This window comes from Rhinolophus ferrumequinum, chromosome 13 (assembly GCF_004115265.2).
Source record: "Rhinolophus ferrumequinum isolate MPI-CBG mRhiFer1 chromosome 13, mRhiFer1_v1.p, whole genome shotgun sequence".
NCBI lineage: Eukaryota > Metazoa > Chordata > Mammalia > Chiroptera > Rhinolophidae > Rhinolophus > Rhinolophus ferrumequinum.
In genome coordinates, this window is record NC_046296.1 from 27,347,455 (window position 1) to 27,367,938 (window position 20,484).

The following is a 20,484-nucleotide window of genomic DNA, read 5'->3' on the forward strand; positions in this document are numbered from 1 at the left end:
CTACTTAGCAATTACTGAGCATTTGAAATGTGTGGCTAACCCCAACTGATATGTGTTTTAAGTGTAAAATACACACCATGTTTCGAAGACTTAGTGAAAAAAATATAAAATATCTTAATACTGTATACTGATTACATGTAAAGAGATAATGCTTTATCTTCGGTTAAATAAAATATATTAAAATTAACTTCACCTATTTCTTTTTTTTCCGTTTTTAATGTGGCTACTAGAAAATTTTAAATTATATCTTTAACTCTCATTATGTTTCTACTGGACAGGCTGACTTACACAAGCTCGTAAATATGCTCTCCTAACCATACAGTGAAATACTTGACAGGGGTTCAATCGAGCCAATCCACCCCTTACCCCAGCTCATTTTAACACTGCCCAATTCCGCGACACGAGAAAACTGACGACTTAATTGCTCTTAATTTTTAAAAGTACGGAGCGCACAGATCCGCCGAGGCAATTCGCAAACGTTACTTAAACAACAGAGAAGGATCTTGAGGAAAAAACCCAGAGTCCTGTCCTGTGGGTGTCGGTCCGCACTGCTGGGGGTGCTGGGGATTTGATCAGAAAGGAGTGACCCTTAAGAAAGTGAGAAGGGACGACGGAGCTAGCGCCCGGATTCTGAAGGACTGTAATATGGAGCCCAAGAAATAGAGGTCTGAGGAAGCAGGACGAGTCTGAGCGAGGCGGGTAAGGGGCTGGGCTCTGCGGCAGAGGCTGCAGCGAGGAGCGATACCTTAAGAATCCCCTTCATCTTCGCCAGAAAGGGACGAAACTCCTCGGGTGGCACCTCCGGATAGAGCTGGCTCCGCAGCAGCTCCTCGGTGATGCCCGGGTGCCCGTGGAAAGCTTCCTGGGCCAGGCCGTTCAGCAGCCCGCTCAGGGACTTGCAACTCTCAAGCTCGCCCGCCATCGTCAGCGGCGGCCCCGCCCCTCAACAGCTGAGCGCAGGCAGCGACGGAAGCCTGGATGGACCTAAATGGCCTGCGCAGGGGCGCGCGGGGAAAGCGGGAGCAAAGTTCCCCCAGTTTGGCGCTGCAAAACCCGTTCCCCTAGGTTGCCACCACTGAGCTATTCATTCAGTTGCAAAAGGATCACTTTGCTTCCGCTGATTTTTTTCATCACTCCAGGGTCCACTCAAAGGAAAACACTTGGAGATCACTTGAGTTGGGGCAGCATCCTATAAACGTGACAGTTTAACTTTTGGATGGCTGCATCTCATTCCAGGCCTTGCCAAGGATCTATCACTCAGATCTATTCTCTACCTAATCCTTACCTAATCCACCTTTCGTCCAAGAAAATTTAACTATCCCCTGCTAACATAATGTGTTTGCTCGGATTGTTACTTGCCTTTTTATATACATGTGACTTATTTTTCTAGCTAGCTCAAGTGGCTCTGATCCAATGCTCCTTTCCATAAGAAATATTTTGTCAACACCTTCTTTACTATCCTGAAATGAAATGCATAGATAATAAACGGTGTACCCATATAATTTCAAAAAATCAATAAATTATTCATCCATAAAAAAGAATGAGGTACTTACACATGCTATATCATAAATGAACCTTAAAAACATGCTAAATAAAAGGCAGGCACAAAAGGCAAGCTATTATATGATGCCATTTATATAAACTTACAGAATAGGCAAATCTATAGACAGAAAGTAGATTAATGGTTGCCCGACGCTGGAGGAAGAGGGAATGGGGTTAATGGGTACCAGATTTCTTTTGGGGGAGTGATGAAAATGTTCTAGAATTAGATAGTGGTTATGGTTGCACAACTTTGTGAATATACTAAAACCCACTGAACTGTACACTTTAAAGGATGAATTTCACAATATGTGAATTATATCTCAATTTAAAAATCAATATAATGACCTAATTATAACTTACTGTGACTAGAAGACATTAAGTAGCCCGATGCCTGAATCTTTATGTAGAACCACCTGTGACTTCTACAAATACAGGTGTGCTGTATTGCTGGAGAGAGAGAGAGAGAGCTATTGGTAACATGATATTGTGAAATGTGAACAATGGTTGGTAAAGTTCAGAACAAAAAACATTCTTCCCTCACTTTTCCTAGTAATTGCAAGCCAGTAATGTTCTTTGTATTTTAAAGTCATTCTAAAAATACACTGTGTTTATATGTACGATGGAGTTAGATTTCAGGCTCAGACAATAACAAACAGGTAGATGTTGCACCTACATGAATGTCCCCTGCATGGCAGAATGTCTTAAATCCCTGGCCCCTGTCTAGCTTGGGTCATTCTTCCCCATTATTGTGAGAACTGAAATATCCCTTTCAAAGTAGTGCCACTTTGTAAAGAATCAATGCTCTAGACTGCTTTAGTTAATGTTTATCCAGTATTTGCCTGAAGTCAAGAGGCATTCTTTATCATAGAAAAGATGTAACACACTTCTTTCCCTAAAGGAATTAATTTTCTAAAAGGCAAATTCAAAGATACTTTTATGGCTCCAAAAGCGAATCTGAGATAAACTATGCATTGTGTTCAGTGTGCCCACAGTAGTTGCAGAGAATGGTCGATGTAATGGAAAAATAAAAGGGTTATAAGTGGAAACAGCATTATTAAACACATGACTTCCAAATTACCCACCAGAAAGGCTGTATTCATTTATTTCCATGAAATCTTATTAACACTGACTGGTATTATTCTTTATAATCTTTGCCATCTGATACATGAGAAACATTATCTTATTGTTTTAATTTGTATTTCTTACATTTTAAGAGTGAATCCTTTTATATGTATATATTTATTGACTGCTTGTATTTTTTACCTATTTTCTTGACAATTTTCTACAGGGCTTTCAGTCACTTCAGCGATTTCTAAGAGCTCTTTATACATTTGGAATATTGTTTGTCACCTATATTGCAATATTTTCCTTGGGTTTATATAGTTGAATCTATCAACCTGCATAGAAAAAGTCTGAAAGGTTATTCACCAACATGGTTATAGAGTATGCCTCTGAGTAATTGAGGATGGTTTATATTTTCTTCTTTCTGCTTACCTGATTTTTCTAAATATCTACAGTGTACATGTAATACTATTGTAATAAAAAGTTAGGTAATGAAAAGATAAGATAGTTATCCTAAAATCAAACTTCTTTTAATGAAAAGCTTTAAAGGAACATATGTGTTCTACATGACTGAAAAGAGCTAGGCACCTTACATAGTGTTTCCTAAACGTTTTGATAACATTTTCAGAATCTGATAGAAGCTTTCAGAATCTGATTGAAGCTTCAGTTACTTTCCCCTCAAAACACAAATATACACCAAATGTACCCTGCAATATCTAGGCATGAATTTACCCTTCTGAAGTCTTTCTATAAACCTCCTAGTTTTCCATTTGCCTAAGAACTCCCTCTCAGCATTTGAGCAGCTCTAATTAATCCTCAACAGAAATAGATTACTCTTTTAAAAGCAGGGGAGCAATCTGTACATCACTACCACTGTTTAACTCCTATTCCAATGTATGTAATACATGCACATATCACTGCCTGCCTGAGCCTACAGCAAGTTCCAAAACACGGAGGTGTTCAATGAAAGAAAATCATCCTGTGCCACCAGGGGCTGCTACTGCCAATGCAAATGTTCAAGGTTGGTACCAGCCGCATTTTTACAATGCCTTTGAAACAAGGGGCTCAAAGCACAAAGCTTTACTTTATTAAATCTCAAAACACAACCTGTTTCACAGACAACAAACCTGGGCCTAGGCCTATTGAAAGGATTGCTTAAGCAAAGAAAACATCCTGAAGCCTTGGCTCAAGAAGAAACTACAAGCACCCAATAGCAGCCCTCCCGGTAAACAGGTTTCCTTTTCATTCTTGCCAAATAGGTTTCCATTCTCAAGTTCCATTAAACAACTGGTACCTTCCCCGATTCAACTACCCTTTCATGGCTCACAAGCTATTTGTTCCCAGGCCAGCAATAGGTATTTTTATAAGGTTCCCCATCTCTGAAAGCACTAAAACTTAAAATGTGTACCGAAATAATTTGCAAACACAGGCGCCCCAAAGTTTTGCAATACATTCTCCCTGTTCCCTATTTCTACTCCACCTTTTCCAATTCTACTTTAAGTACCATTCACTCTCCACTCAAGCAGCTCCTTAACAGATATTAGTCGGGAGTTTTGGGCCATTCTGCTAGGCTCCAGGGGATACAGAAATGAATATGACACTGTGCCCTAAAATCTTACATTCTGGTAAGGGAAAATTATATGCAAATGAAAGGTAGCAGAAAATGCCACCCTAAAATATGCCAATTTGGCATAAGGATTATTTTGAGCTGAAGGCAACTGAGAAGAAACAAATACAAGAAAAGCTCCAGGCCCTGCTTGCCCTAAAAGCAGGACATAAATTTTCAAAATGTGTCCCTCTTCCTCTGTCTACCACAGAAAAAAGTTAATCCCAGGAGACAACATTAAACCCTTATTAATGAAAAAGATACCAATTTAAAACTGCATAACAAACCTTACTCTTGTTTACCTTGCTTTTTCTGGTTATCTCCCCATAACTAGCCTTTCTGACACCTATCTTCCATCCTTGGCTGAAGATGGTACATAAATTGGAGTTCTAAATCACTGTTTTGAGTTACTCCTTTTTCCCTGGGTATCTCACATGTATACATGGGGTATACATGTTAATAAATTTGTTTGTTTTTCTCATTAATCAGTCTTTTGTTATAGGGGGGTCCCAGACAAGAACTCAAAAGGGTAGAGGGAAAATTCTTTTTTCCTCCTCTATATAAACAAATTATTAAAATACAATGAACTAAGATTGTTACTACTTAGTACTTAGAAATAACTAATATCAGATTTGGTGGTGGAAGAAAAACATTAACTCAGCTTCAGTAAGTCAAGGAGAAGCCTAATGGTGACGTGTTGGAAGAGGTAATTTGAGAGGACATGACCATTGGTTACCCTGCAAGCTGGACCCAGGCAATCAGAGGCTCCTCAGCCCCTTCCCCTGTCCTTAGCAAGTATGTCCTTGCCCACCATTCCCACAGTAGGAGCAGATCCAAGGACACAGCCATGAGATTAAGATGTTGAGAACACCTGGGTGATATACATGACTGAGCCCAGTTAAGGCTTCTATATAAACTTTAAGATTCTGGTGGGCAGGTGCAAAGATCTACTCATCTTGTGAGGACCCAAGACAAGCGCAAAAATAAGTTTCCTTGCTTACTAAAACTGCCACCTACCTATCTGGAGTGGTTTGCCTCTTTCTTCAGTCTCTCTCTGCTCTGATTGTGGGAAGAGGGGTGCGGTGCTGGTTTCAGATTTCACTCAGGAAGCTCCTCAGATTGCAAACCAACAAACAGCTGGACATGTTGCAGGGGAAACAGCATGTCCCTACGTATAAAGGCATAAAACAAGAGTGGTGAGACCCATAGTATAAGGACGGGGTTCAGGACACACTACCCTGTGGCATGTTGAATATTTGAAGAAATATGAGAAACAGAACTTGAGAAACGATAGGTACAAGAACACTGCCACGCCCCTCTTTTCACCTGAAGCAGGTAAGACCCTCATGTGAAGTGTCCTCCCAGAGCATTCCTGTCTCCAAAGACGGTGGGAGGCCCAGAGGAATCTAAATTGAACAAGCCTTGCTGTTTCCCCAGTTTATTACCTTCAGCTCACAGCCTTTTGTCCACATTTTCCCACAACTTTCCACTCTTCATCAAATATAGTAAAAAAAAAATTCAGATTTAATCACTTTTTCAGGTGTTCATTTCCTTATTAAGGTTCAAATGGCACATAGAACTTCTATTAAACAAATCAGTATGCTTTCTTCTTGTTAATAATGTCTTTTGTTACAGAGCCCCAGCCAAGAACCTAGAAGGATAAAAGGAAAAAGATATTTTCCTGCCCTGCAGTAGCAAGAATGGAAATAGGAGCCTAGGGTTATAAACCTGAAAAGATTAACAGGGCTTGGGTCATACATAGAGAGGGAGAGTTTACACATAATGCAAATTTTCATATTTGGTCGTTGAGGAGTTACTGAAGGGTTTTAAGCAGGGGAGTAAGAACATCAGATTTGAGTTTCTAAGATTCCTTTGTGGTAGCAGTGTGCCAAAGGAACTGGAGGAGCAGGGGAGGCCAAAGTTAGACTGTCACAGTAATCAAATGACGTGGGTCTGATCTAAGGCTATGGTATCTAAAGGACAGAGAATATGAGACGGATTCTTGATATAAAGGAGGTAAAATTAGAAGGCTTTGGATGACAAATACATGGTGATGGAAGGAGAACTGACTCTGGGTGGTGAACACACAATGGGATTTATAGATGATGTAATACAGAATTGTACACCTGAAATCTATGTAATTTTACTAACAATTATCACCCCAATAAATTTAAAAAAAAAAGGCTTTGCATGAGGGAAGAGAGGGAAGAACAAAAGGAATCAAAGACCTTCAGTTGTCTTCTCTACTATGAAAAAGGTAAGGGCACCTATTTCATATTTTTGTGAGGATTAAATGAGCTAAAACGTGTCAAGGGTTTAGCACTGCGCTGAACTGAATGATCATTATTAAAATACTTAGGCTCTCTAAAAGCCAGTGACTACGTCATTTAGAATAAAATAGTGTTAAGGCGAGGGCATTGTACTAACTAGTGAGGCAGTCCTGATTCGGCAGGCAATCATAGCTCTAAAACTTTTAAAATTCTCTACTATTTAACGAGGGTGTATTCAAACTCGGTATCAATCAACAGGAAACAACCCCAACACTTAAAGCAAAGAAACCACCCATCCCAAATCTCTCTCCTGATTCCCTTGCAAAATGAATAAAACTGAGTATGATACAGGTACATGAGGACGGGCAACAGCCAGCGGTTTAGCCCCACGCGGTCGGGAGGAACACGCAGCGTACCACACCCCGCAATCACGTTTAGTTCGAGTTAACGCAAGGGACCTCACAGCCGAGGACCAGGAAGTGGGAGATGTGGGTGTCCCGAAACCCGCCTTTAAAATAGCGGGTTGTCCGATCTGCCTCGGAAGAGTCCGCCCCACCCCGGTGCCGACCCTGGACCCCGAGCGCCCGGGGCCACCATCCCTTGCGAACCCCGAGTTCCCCGGCTCAGTCCCCTTACCCGGCGCGCGGCGGGCAGCCTGCTACGTCATTCCGGCACCGCGCCGCAAGGCAGGCCCCCTTCTCCGCCTCCTCCGCGCGGAGCCGGCGCTGCTTTCTGGAAGGTTCGTGAAATCGTCGGTCCCGAACCGTTACTCCGAAGCCAGGCGGAATCCGCATCCATCCGTCCTCCCGGAGCCCACGCAGACCCAGCCCAACTTGCCATGCCCGAGAACGTGGCACCTCGCGGCGGGGCGCCCGCCGGGGCTGCTGGCGGCCGCAGCAGAAGCGCCTATCAGGACCGCGATAAGCCGGCCCAGATCCGCTTCAGCAACATCTCTGCCGCCAAAGGTATCGCTCCCCGGGTCTGACCCGCGACCCTGCGGGGTCGAGCTGTGCGCTCTCACCCTGTTACTGGGTTGGCGTGGCTCATTTTTTATTCCGTCAGATGATCGTCTCTTGTCTGCCCTTCAGTAGAAGCATCTCTGTGGAGGGAACCTTATTGTTTTCTGCCGATAATTCCTGGCCCCGAGTATGGAGGCCTGTGGACTTACTCCGGGTCTTAAACGCTCAGAATTTTTCACCCTCGCTCACTCATCACACATCAGCAGCCAAGGCCCGCATGCCGCGGTCCCTTGGGTTCTGACAGTTTAGAGCTGTCGCTTATCTTGCTGGTTCCACTGGTAAAACGTTTGCACAAGACTTTACAGTTTTCTTGGTCTTATAAAAATATCACTAAAATAAGCCAAGCACGGCACAACTATTGAAACAAATTGGGTATACTCTTCATGCTTAAGTTGGGGAGGGACCCTCTGTTTTCGGTTGTGGGGAACAGACCCGTCTTGTTTAAGAGTAATGGTGGGACGATACATTTTATGCCCGCTGCATGTGCAACCAAACACAAGCAAATCAAGAAACATGGACAGTTTGCTGTTTTGGTTTTTTTTTTGTAGAACACTTTGGCATTGGTGGAAATCAAGACCCCGAGTTTCATTCTCTGTTACCATTGCTTACTGGCCTGTGACCATTAACTTCTAACCAAGGTGTCCTTACCTGTACTATAAATCGAGGAGGAAAACGTTTGTTATTTTTTTTGAGAGTTGTGAGGATTAAGAGAAATCGAGTTGAGTTAGAGTCTGGAAGGAAAAGGCTTCGAGATCTTGTCTCTGATGTGTATTGAGTACGGTGAGTATTTCATTTGGGTTAGAGAGTAAGGTGCATGAAGAAGTGACAGATGAGATTGGAAGGGTAAGGTGGGTCCAATCTTGTAGGGCCTGGTGTCCAGGACAGGATTTGGCATAACTCTCACAGCTACAGATCATTCTTCAGTAGAATGAGGTAATAGCTAATTTGCAGGGTTTCTGTGATGATTAAATAAAAAAGCATATGAAAAGCTGCATATATAAAATACAGCCTTACAAACATTTGAGATTATCAGCCCAAGTGACTGAAGGTATGATGATGCCAAAGAAATACATATACAGCAGGTCCTCAAATAATGTCTTTGTTCAATGTGGTTTCTTTATATTGTTGATAAGATGCCCTAGGAACTTAACACTTGTTTTTCTCAATTAGCCTGTGGTAAAATTGGTTTTATGTCTCTTGGCCAGAGTTCCAGGAGCCTATCAATGACATTAAGTCAGGACTTACTGTACACTGGAGAAATGACGGTGGAATAAAAGAGAATAGTTTCTAATTTGGGCCTAATGAGTTGGAGAGATCAGAATGACCAGATGGGTAGATTTAGGAGTCATTTGCAAGTTCAGGAGAGAACATATCCGCTAGTAAAGATTTGGTAGATGGTTATCTAGGAAACATAGTGGAAGCTTAGATATATCACATTAGAAATAAGATGTTAGATAAATTCTGGAGGGCCAAAATAGCTATATAATATGGTAGATTTTGGTAGCTATATAATACGGTAGATTTTCAACAAACAAGGAAGGTACAGAATGGAAGGTTTACTTTGGTAACCTTTGAAACAGCAGTGAACAGAGAGTTGAAACTGGAACAAGGGAGGTATGCATGTAGGAAGAAGAGGCCACCTAAATTACTTATAATCCTGACCTTTTTAAGTAAGCAGAGCTCATAGAGCAAAGGGACACAACTAGTCTTTCCAAGTTAGACAAAACCCTACAAACTGATGGAGAAAAACTGCTGCCATGTGCATAGTTAGTTTAATTTGGGGAACCAGTTTTTTATTTGGGTGTTACCAGAAAAGTTAATAGTACCATTAATTGATGATGTGAAAAACCACACACACAAAATAGTAGTAGTTCTAGTACTGTTCAGTATGAATCGTTCAACAGACAATATACTATGTGCCACTTTCAGAGATGTAAGCAGTCTAAAATCTTTTGTTTTGGATGGTGTATCTAGAGTTTACATATAGATGAATATAAGGGCGTTTTTAAAGTATATTAGTGTGCTTGTAGAATCATGGCCATGGGGGTCCACTAAAATTGCCTGCAAGGGTAATAATATTGATTGGGTAATTAGGAACAGCCCCTAACTGTGAAATAAGTAGGAAACAATTTTTAAGTTTTACCAAATATTTTCTCTTTAGCTCTGTAAGATTATATATCATCGACCACACAATATGGGGAAAATCATTATGCTAGTTTGTGGAGCACACAAAAACGATTAGGGCACAATCTCACCCCTGTGTATATGGAATGAGATGGTTATGTGAGAAAGGGGAAGATTTAATTATTTGTCCTGGACTTGTCAAAGAAAAGGGGTCAAGTACTGTTCATCAATTCTAGTTTCTCTTAAAAAGTAGTAAGTGGACCATTGAAACATTTAGTAGTCAGTGGACTAATGAAAATGAAGTAGAAACATTTTCATGGTCAGATAATAAGAATAAGTAACTTTGGAATGGTAGACTATATCCAGAGATGTTTCATAACATACTGATAAATGACTGAAAGCTATGATTTTAGTTTTGTTTTTTTTTTTTGTTAACATTTGGGTTTTTTATTTTTTGCAGGTGAGGATCAAAGGTTGTTTCTTACTGTGGGCGATCTACATATCAGCTTCACATTAGTGAACAAAAGTCTTTGCCCTAAGAAATTATACTCTATAGTTAGGGAGACAGAGTAAACAAGTTAATTATATAGTAAGAGGGCTAGCCTGTCCTATTGTTGCTTGTCTTATTTTAAAGAATGGAGAAAAGACTAGAGTCCACAATCAGAGCTAGACTGTATCATTTTGATATTTAAAGGAAAATTAGATAAATCCTCAAGAGTTTATTCTGCCAGAGGCAGAGCATGAATGCTGTGTATAGTGACTTTAACCAAAACGTGAAATATGTGTCATACAATTAAAGGAGTAAATTATTCTGTTTCCAGTAGATTGTTATTAAACAATGAATTTTCTTTAGTGTACACAGTGAATGGTTCTACACCTTCTCTTAGTAAGGACAAAATGACCATTTGAGAAGAGAAATACTTTGTGCTTTAAAGAATCTTGATTTCTTTTTCTTTTCTTTTACAGCTGTTGCTGATGCTATTAGAACAAGCCTTGGACCAAAAGGAATGGATAAAATGGTAAAAACTAAATAATTCATTATTTATTAAATGCAACTGTCCACACTGCAAGATCTCGATAGAGGGTTAAGATATGCTGTTTAAAAAATAAAGAGTGTTGGGAAGGCACTTTGAGAGTTCAGAAGAGTAATGGATTGCTGGGGGGTGAACAGGACTTAACTATAATTCCTATTTTGTTTGTTTAATGCTTTTTAAACAATGAAAGTATATATGCAAAAGTAGTTATCTGTTGTATAGTTAGATAGAAAGTACAGTAAAGGTAGGTAGGTATAAGAGCTTAAGTTCAGTACTCCTTATTGATGTACCTCTGTGACCTGACAGGTCTGTGGGATTTCAACTCTATTTCTAGTTTTGTAGACCGGCAGCATAAAACAGATGCATTCCAATGGCTTTTTAAGTAGTATACCCTCAAATTCAGTGCTAGTAAACTTCTGAAATGAGAGGTAAGAAACAAGATAGAGCATTTTCTGGATAATACGCAGATCATTATTCCTTCTGGATATCTTAACATTTGTCCTTGCTAGTAGTGCTTTCTGCCTTTTACTGAGGATACTAAGAAATAATTGAGTATAAGAATTGTGTTCACCACTTTGTAAGTTATATAAATGTCTAATCACAATGTTGTATACCTGAAACTAATATATATCAATGGTAATTGAAAAATAAAAAATTTGTTTAAAAAAGTGATAGCTAATATTCAAGAAAAAAAAGAATTCTGTTCATCATTCATGGTGCTCTTTTTGAGGATCCACGGTATTATTATTATTGATATGAACCCAAGAATGACAGTGATTCTTTATAGTATTTTTCCTATCCTTTTTAGTGTCTAGATTCCTTCTTTTTTTTACACAAAGAAAAAATAGCTATAACAAAGCCAGCTGTTTCACTTGTAAAGTTGGACTGCTGTGCATGTTCTTAATCATACTAATGTAAGGGAAGAAAGTTTGAAATTAAGCACAGTTGTCAGCTATGCAAACGAATTAACTTCTCTACCAAGAAGTAGTAAAATTAGAGCTTTTAGGGTGTCATATTAATGCTGGGTAAAGAAAACATTTTTGAAAGCACAGCTTTAAAAAAAACAACAAAACTTTCCAGATTCAAGATGGAAAAGGCGATGTGACCATTACAAATGATGGTGCCACCATTCTGAAACAAATGCAAGTGTTACATCCAGCAGCCAGAATGGTAAGTATAATTTTAGATGATGTGGGTTTTTTAAGTGTATGGTTTGACATTTGGTAAACAGTTACATTTGTTTTATTTGATTACATGATACGATTTATGGATTGTGAAATTTTTCTTGTTAGGCTACATGTTTTTAGGCAGGCATGTTTTTAGGATACACTGTGTGTCTAGCATTGGGCTCCTCAGTGGAAGGTCCCTGTCCTTGACCACAGGAATGTGCCATACAGTTGAGAAAGGAAGAGATAAAAACATGAAATGGTACAAATTATTAGTTCTGTGGGTGGTAGCTGGAAGAGAGAAAAATAATTTAATGTGTGCAAAATCATGTGTCTAAACTTACAGTGATGTTTATTAAACAATTGCCAATTCAGCTAAAAATCATTATGATGATTCCAGTGTTGAAGTGAGAAGTCACCATATCAGCAAAAAGAAAGTCCTGTCTATTAAAAAGTCCCTTTGAATTATGTGAAGATGACTTTTTAAGTGAATCAAATAATGTTCATACGGGGTCAGTTCAGATAAACTTGGGAAAGGACTCCAAACTGACACTCTGCTCTCATCTGGAATGCCCCACTTCATAGCTTCTAAGTCTACAAGGCACCCATGGTACAACATCATTTATGCTTTCTAACAGGAAGCAAAAACTTACAGCCCGCAGTCTGAACCAGAAATCATAAAGAGTATGTAAGACGAATTTTGTATGCCACAAGTATATCAGTTATTTTAAAATGAAACCCAAGGTAGGCAACAAATCAAAAGTTAAGAATTATATTGGCTCTTACAGTGTTAGTAATCAAATTGTGACACTGATGTGAAGGCCATTTGTTTTATATTTGAATTTGATGTTACTTGGATTCTCACATTTCTATTGAATAACTTAGTGTGTTCTGTTCACTTAGCTGGTAGAGCTGTCTAAGGCACAAGATATAGAAGCAGGAGATGGCACCACGTCAGTGGTCATCATTGCTGGCTCTCTCTTAGATTCCTGTACCAAGCTTCTTCAGAAAGGTAGGTAGAACATAGAACATGCTTTATTACTGAGTAAAGGCCAAAAGTTATTAGATAATACGAGATTTCAGCTTTAATTTGGAATAACCTTTTTGTTAGGAATTTTTAGATTAAATTTTGCTCTTTATTATATGAATTAGAAGGTTTTTTCTTTTTGCTTCTCTTTTTTGCCAAGCTTCATTTTAAATGGAGTTTGATAGAATTTTGCTTTTGAAAAATAAGTGGTGGTGGTGTTACTAATCTTAGGTATAGATGAGAATAATGGTGATTTGAGAGAGAAAGCATGCATTCTTGCTCTATTAAATAGTGCCTAATCATAGTAGTGACTCTCCAGTCACTTATTCTACTTACTAGATTTGTGATGTTTTGAAAAGTATAAAATTTGGTTTCAGTTTTAAAGATCACATGTGATATAATTGGTCTGTTCCAAATTAAATGGAAATAAATTATTAGCCATGACTAACAGTTAAGGTTATTCAAATCATTATATTTATCACTGAATCATAAATTAATCTAGGTAATTTAAAATTTATGACTGCTTTGACATTTTAATAGAAAAATTTTAAGTGTGTCAAATATGTAGCTTATCTGTTATAATTAAATAACTAGATTTTCACAAATGATAGGGATTCATCCAACCATCATTTCCGAGTCATTCCAGAAGGCTTTGGAAAAGGGTATTGAAATCTTAACTGACATGTCTCGACCTGTGGAACTGAGTGACAGAGAAACTTTGTTAAATAGTGCAACCACTTCATTGAACTCAAAGGTGAGACAAGCACTAAGGGATCATTGTAAAATTACAGTTTAAGTTTCGTTAAGAACCACAACTCTTAGGCTGTGATTTTTGTTTGATGCTTTACAGTTCGTAAATATTAAGTCTCAAGAGTGACTAGGTAACTAAGGTCATTTGTGTAACTGAATTCAAGTATAATGTACTCTTTCAAGGCTTTCAGATAGATTGTATCCCCATTTTACAGATGGGAAAATAGGTCTAGCGAAGTTAAATAACTCATCCAAAACCCACTAATAAGGGGTAGAGCTGAGATTTGAAACCAGAACAGGGTTGCCCATCCATAGTCCCATCTCTTGACTAATACCTGTGCTGCTGTGTGGTTCTGAAATTTAAAGCAGTGGTGTTCTTTTAAATTTCTTGGGAACTCATGTCACCTGTTTTCTGTCGTATCCTATGTCACACAAACACCCATTTTTTTTTTTCATCAGCAGTGTATTGACACATTCGTTTTCTTCAGATGTTAAGTGTGAGAGCTAGATGATATTGGTATCCCCAGAATTAATGCAGAATAGCATAATTAAGTTACGACATTGGTCATAGATTCTAGACTGCTTGGGTTCAATCATTTAAACTGTTTGACTTTCGATTTCTTCATCTGAAGGTTGAAGGAATATATGAATGTAAAGTGCTAAGACCACTGCTTGGCATATAAGTACTCAATAAGTGTTAGTTATTTTTATCAGCTCCTCAGTATTAGGCGTACACATACATAGCTTCTGATCACAAATTCATGTTAGCTAAGAAACGTACACATAAATTTGCTTTTTTGGATTTCCTATAGAATTGTTAGTAATCTTTACAGTCCATCTATATTAATGAAAGAGGAAAGCAAGCATACATATTTTTATTTGTGCCCTTGGTGACTGGCAATCTGAGTTGAAAAGACAGTTTACATGTAATATTTTTTCATTCTCACCTTCCCTCACACTGCCTACCACCAAAAAAAAGTGATTAAGATTACTTCTTGAATATCTTTGTTAGTAAATAAGTAGGACATTTTCTATTGTGTAGCTGACTTTTTTTTTTTAATTCTAGGTTGTCTCTCAATATTCAAGTCTGCTTTCTCCAATGAGTGTAAATGCAGTGATGAAAGTGATTGACCCAGCCACAGCTACCAGCGTAGATCTTAGAGATATTAAAATAGTTAAGAAACTTGGGTAAGCATTTCTAATTGTAACTTCTATTAATAAAAATTAATTTTGGAAATAAACTTAAGGTATTGCCCAAAATAAAAAAAGCTTAAATGAAAGATACCTAGATGAAGTCACAAAGCTTTCTTTTTGGTTTTGTTTTCATGAGAACTTACATTAATGTGGGAATCTCAAGAATTTATATTTCCTTATGATGGCAGGGCAGTAGTGTGATCAAAGAAGTTCAGGAATGAGGCACAAGTGTGAGTGAGGCTGAAACACATTTTATTGGACTGGTGGTTTTTAATCTGTTAGCAGTCTATTAAACTCACAGATTTCTATCCCGTTAACTATTCCCTCCATGTTTTCTTTTTAGTGGGACAATTGATGACTGTGAAATGGTGGAAGGGCTGGTTCTCACTCAAAAGGTGGCAAATTCTGGCATAACCAGAGTTGAAAAGGCTAAGATTGGGCTTATTCAATTTTGCTTATCTGCTCCCAAAACAGATGTAAGTAGAACCTAATTAAATTGGTTCCTTGTTTATGTGTTTTAACTTCTAATACCTCAGTTACTCATTATTATAAAAATAGAATATACTGATGCTAATGATAAAAAACATGTATCTCAAAGGAATTAATAAAATTGAGACAAAGGTAGAAATTGTTGGTGCTAGACATGACAAATCTATAGCCTCAATTGGCTATTCATTGAAATTGAGCATTGATTTACTTTATAAATGAAGACAAACAACAAGAATATGTATAAAATAATAAAAACAGGTTATGTAAAGTTACAATGTAAGTGGAATTTCTAGATTCTTTCTTGCTTTCTGAGAAGAGAAACCTTAACCCATCCCGCAGTAGCAGGCAGATCTTTTGTCCTACATTTGCACAAAGGAAACTTTAAGCCAGTTTAATATCCATGTTGTGAAGAAATTGTTTTTATTTAAGATAGTCCCATATCTATTAGGCCTAACTGCCATTTCCTAAAGGGGGTGGTTGGTCTTATTACCTCTCTCAGATTTGTTCTCATTTCACATTGTGTTGGCATACAGGTTTCCTGTTTAGTCATTTTAAATGTTTCCCAAAAGTTTAGCCCATCCAAAAATTAATGTTGTTTTATAGGTCTTTGATATAAGCAAGATACGCCCTTGGTACCATCTTTCAGCATACTAATTTACATAACAAGCCATAGAGTAACAAGGATGCAAGTGAAATTATTTCAGTAATATATTTGTATGAAGAGAATTGGCATGTTTAGAAAATCGGATAATCATTTTACATTTTTTGATTATCAAAAACTTACTTGCAAAAATATACACACACAGCAAGGTGTATAAATCATAGTAAACTCCCTGAGTTAAGTTTGGTGTATATTCATCTTTCCAGACTTTTTGTATGCATGTCTGTATGTAATTTCTTACTTGGTATGATTTTGATTGAATTTATACAACAATATTTTCATTAAAAAGTCTTTTTCACTTTAAAACTCCTACAATGAAAATTATTATTACTATTATTTTTTAAACAGATGGATAATCAAATAGTAGTTTCTGACTATGTCCAGATGGACCGAGTGCTGCGAGAGGAGAGAGCCTATATTCTAAATTTGGTGAAGCAAATTAAAAAAACCGGATGTAATGTTCTTCTCATACAGAAGTCTATTCTAAGGTCTGGGGCTATTTCTTTTGTTCGTCTCTTAGTAATAATTGATTTTGGATCCCCTCTAGCAATTTTTAAAGGAACTTTTGAGGTGGGTAAACCACTAGATATTTAATGTCTACATTTTAAGGCATTTATTTAGATAAATCCTCTAAAGTGATTTATCTTCCCATTGTAATAATTTAAGTATAGGATATATATTCTTTCTAGACCAAGACCCTAAATAGTAAGTAAATGGAATGGCTTTGTTTTTTTTTAAATCTAAGTTTGGTTTAAAATTAATAAGCTAGCTAAAAGTCACTTATTGAAGGGTACGTGCAGTTGTTTACTTTGAAATTTAAATAGAAGCTCTTTTGGGGGAAATAGTGGATAGTCCGTGGATTGAAACAATTATCCAAAGTTTGGATTAATCCCATTTTTTTTTATTGTTCTAAATAGGTAAACACGCTCCCATGTACTCTATTAATGTTATGCTCATTTTATATAGAAACCCTGTTGGAGTTGGAATACCTGGTTCTCTCCCAAGTCATATAACAGCTATTAACCTTGAGTAAATTGTTCTCAAAATTCATATAGCTTATATGTAAAACAAGGGTAGTAATATTCACCCTTCTGGTATCACAGGGTTGTCAAGATCATTTCAGATAATGTGTGGGAAAGTATAAATTTGTGGTCTTGAATTAATCATACTTCATTCTAAATTCAGAAAATATCAATAAAGTTTTATCAGCGATACACTCATTGAGTATTAAGAAAAATGGCAATTATTGTGTTTTATAAAAGTGTCATTGGGGTATGTTTTAATATTATCCATTGGAAATCTTATTTCAGAATTTTGAGCTCATAAACTTGGTAAGCTGAGATGTAAAGCATCTCCTTCACAAAGTCATTGGTCATTTAAACAACAGTAAAATAATAAAAATCTTTAAAAAAAGCGTTGAACAGCAAAATGGTTTTTTTTTAATCCTACCATTGGCATAATCACTGATTTTGTATTTTAGAGATGCTCTTAGTGATCTTGCATTACATTTCCTGAACAAAATGAAGATTATGGTAGTTAAGGATGTTGAAAGAGAAGACATTGAATTCATTTGTAAGGTAAAAATACACCTAATATTTGCATGTGTGACAATGACCAATAATCAAATGTTATCTTAATTTGTGAATTTGACAATTTTTCCCAGACAATTGGAACCAAACCAGTTGCTCATATTGACCAATTCACTGCTGACATGCTGGGATCAGCTGAGTTAGCTGAGGAGGTTAATTTAAGTGGTTCTGGGAAACTGCTCAAGGTAACGGTATTAGAATTAAGCTTTATTTGCCTGGGTTTTTTGTTTGTTAATTTTTTAATCCTCGCACCAAATACCTAATTTGGAATTTGTTTACTAAAGATTACAGGCTGTGCAAGTCCTGGAAAAACAGTTACAATTGTCGTTCGTGGATCTAACAAATTGGTGATTGAAGAAGCTGAGCGCTCCATTCATGATGCCCTATGTGTCATTCGCTGTTTAGTGAAGAAGAGGTAATATAAATTACTAAGTAACATTTAGAACATTAAACTTCTACATTTTGACTACTTTTAAAAGTAAATTATTTAAAGTGGCTTTCTCTTGGCTAAAATAAGCTAAAAATATGTTTGTGAATTTCAGAGCTCTTATCGCAGGAGGTGGTGCTCCAGAAATAGAGTTGGCCCTACGGTTAACTGAATATTCACGAACATTGAGTGGTATGGAATCCTACTGTGTTCGTGCTTTTGCAGATGCTATGGAAGTCATTCCATCTACACTAGCTGAAAATGCTGGCCTGAATCCCATTTCTACAGTAACAGAACTAAGAAACCGGCATGCCCAAGGAGAAAAAACTACAGGCATTAATGTCCGAAAGGTAATAATTTAATCTTGGATTACTACGGAAAATGTTGATTATTAAAATTTTTAAAGCTTCATAATTATTGAATGAAAAGCTTTGTAATTAAAAGTAATCTTGGATTTAAATATGAGACCTACAGGTTCATTGAGTGAGAAAGAAGATGATGCCTTAAGTGAAAAGTATTTGTTCGTTAACTACCAATTATTGACTGTGTGATTTTTGGCAAGTTACATAGTTTGTACTTTAGTCTCAGTTGTAAAAACGGACAATTAATAATTCCCTCATAGGCTTGTTGTGAGGTCAGATATGTTACTAACAAAGTTCATACAAAGATGCCTGGCATAGTGTAAACACTAAATATTAACCATTGCTGCTGTTATAACTACCAGCCTATATTGGTTATCTTGGGTAAACACATAGAACAGTAATTTCCCCTTTTGAATTAGTTTTGTTAATGTCTTTTTTTATTGAGGATACAAATAACACTTAATGGGGAAACTGACAATCCAAGGTGATATTTTTTGAATGGTACAGAACTCCAAATGAGGGCAGTACCTGGTTAGTGAAAGCTTTATGAAGATGCAGCTTTGGTTAGTAGGGGATGAGGAAATTCAGATGGGGAAGCAAATGGTTTACAGGTGAGAGGGAACAAGAACTTACTAATTTTTTCTAGAGCAGAAGTTGTAAGTTGGTGATGTAGTGGACTTTAGGTTAGAAAGTTCAGATCAAAGCTAAAATTTGGAGGCCCTTGAATATTGGGGCAGGAACAGGTTTTTTTTATTCCAGTAGTTGGGAGCCATTGAAGATTTTTTAACCAAGATGCTAAAATGATAAAGTATTTCAAGGAGGGAAGACAGGAGATAGGATTGCTTATTATGGCCATCAGCAGTAATACTTGGAAGAAGGGGGACTAGAATACGGCCAATAAGAATTTAAAAGTGAGATTTGAGAGATGTCAAGATAGAGCAGACCAGATTTAGCCAAATTCAGAATTAGGATTCAGAGAGGATTTGAACATTAAAGATCTAATAATTTTTAATCACTGTGATCCTCTACCTAATTTTTGCCAGGATATTTTTAAATTAGAGATACTTTAGAGTTAGGATTGGGGGAATCCAGCATTAATTCACTTTTTCCAAATTCTAGTTGAAATTCAAACTACAATGTAGAGAAAAGCTTACTTAGTAAAGAGTATCTTACTCTTGACTAGACCAAGGGGAAAAACTTCATTTGAAAAGTCCTTGAGTCATACTGGTAATAGTATAGTTGGTAATGTGTGTAACTACAAATACTAAAAGTAATTTGTGCTAATTTGCAGGGTGGTATTTCCAACATTTTGGAGGAACTGGTTGTCCAGCCTCTGTTGGTTTCAGTTAGTGCACTGACCCTAGCAACTGAAACTGTCCGGAGTATTCTGAAAATTGATGATGTGGTAAGTATGTGTAGATGGAGAATTTCCCAACAAGGTCAGAAAGGGATTTTCTTTTTTTAGGAGGGTTTTTTTGGACAGTGGGTGGTAAATCTTAGTTAGCTACTCATCAAGGTGATAACAAGACTGATTTTACAGTCTTTTCTTGCTTGTAAAAATAGGGGTGATTTTGGATTATTGTCTTAAATGTCTTCCATCGTTAAAATTCTATCATTAACAAGGTTTTGAAGCTCAAGTTTTTCTCTTGTTAGGTAAACACTCGGTAATCTGGATAACACTGGCTGACTGGCACCATTATGGCCACTAATAGTGCGGCTGGAGTGGAAGATCACTCACTGGTGTTCCTGTTTGGAAAATTGTTTCCTCTATGACTTCCTGGGCCTGGTCTTCCAGTTGGCATTTGCTTGAAATTGTATTGACACAATTTAATGAAAATATTAAATATTTGGTTTCAAAAGCTGGATTATTTTATTGTTCCTTCCCTACATTCAGATACTCTTAAAAAACCTATATATAAGAAGGGGAAAAATGGATTCACATTTATCTGTTGACTTCCTTAGGATATTAATCCTGGGTACTTTTAAATGTTTCTATTTTCCTTTTTCTTTTTTTTTAAACATGAAAAATGGCCTAATATGCTCATCACACTGATAAAATACCCATTTACATAAAAATCTCAAAGTAATGTATCTGTAAAGTTAACAGTACAGGATATAAAGTGAAAAATGAAAGGCTCCCACTATCCTATAATCCTAATCCT

The 20,484-nt window shown here is 37.2% G+C and overlaps 2 protein-coding genes across 5 annotated transcripts in view; one reads left to right on the forward strand and one right to left on the reverse strand.

Moving 5' to 3' along the window:
• Positions 1–5,378, reverse strand: part of COMMD1 (copper metabolism domain containing 1) — a 125,379-nt gene extending 120,001 nt beyond the window's left edge. For 3 of the 4 annotated variants that reach the window (XR_004424821.1, XM_033124804.1, XM_033124803.1), the window contains exon 1: positions 746–952. Coding sequence is in view for 2 of the 4 variants with exons in the window: in XM_033124804.1 (XP_032980695.1) it covers positions 746–922 (177 nt within the window). In the remaining 2 variants the exon portion in view is untranslated. Of the gene's footprint in view, positions 1–745; positions 953–1,902; positions 1,990–5,227 lie in introns of those variants that run through there. The other variant, XM_033124805.1, reaches the window with a different exon arrangement.
• Positions 5,379–7,163: 1,785 nt separating this feature from the next.
• CCT4 (chaperonin containing TCP1 subunit 4) lies at positions 7,164–20,187 on the forward strand. The gene is made up of 14 exons (XM_033124802.1): positions 7,164–7,445; positions 10,590–10,642; positions 11,738–11,827; positions 12,727–12,835; positions 13,462–13,604; positions 14,667–14,788; positions 15,138–15,270; positions 16,293–16,432; positions 17,425–17,521; positions 17,608–17,718; positions 17,818–17,948; positions 18,076–18,310; positions 19,614–19,727; positions 19,976–20,187. The coding sequence occupies exons 1-14, from the start codon at positions 7,319–7,321 to the stop codon at positions 19,988–19,990; spliced, it is 1,620 nt and encodes a 539-aa protein (XP_032980693.1). The 5' UTR covers positions 7,164–7,318; the 3' UTR covers positions 19,991–20,187.
• Positions 20,188–20,484: the final 297 nt, after the last annotated feature.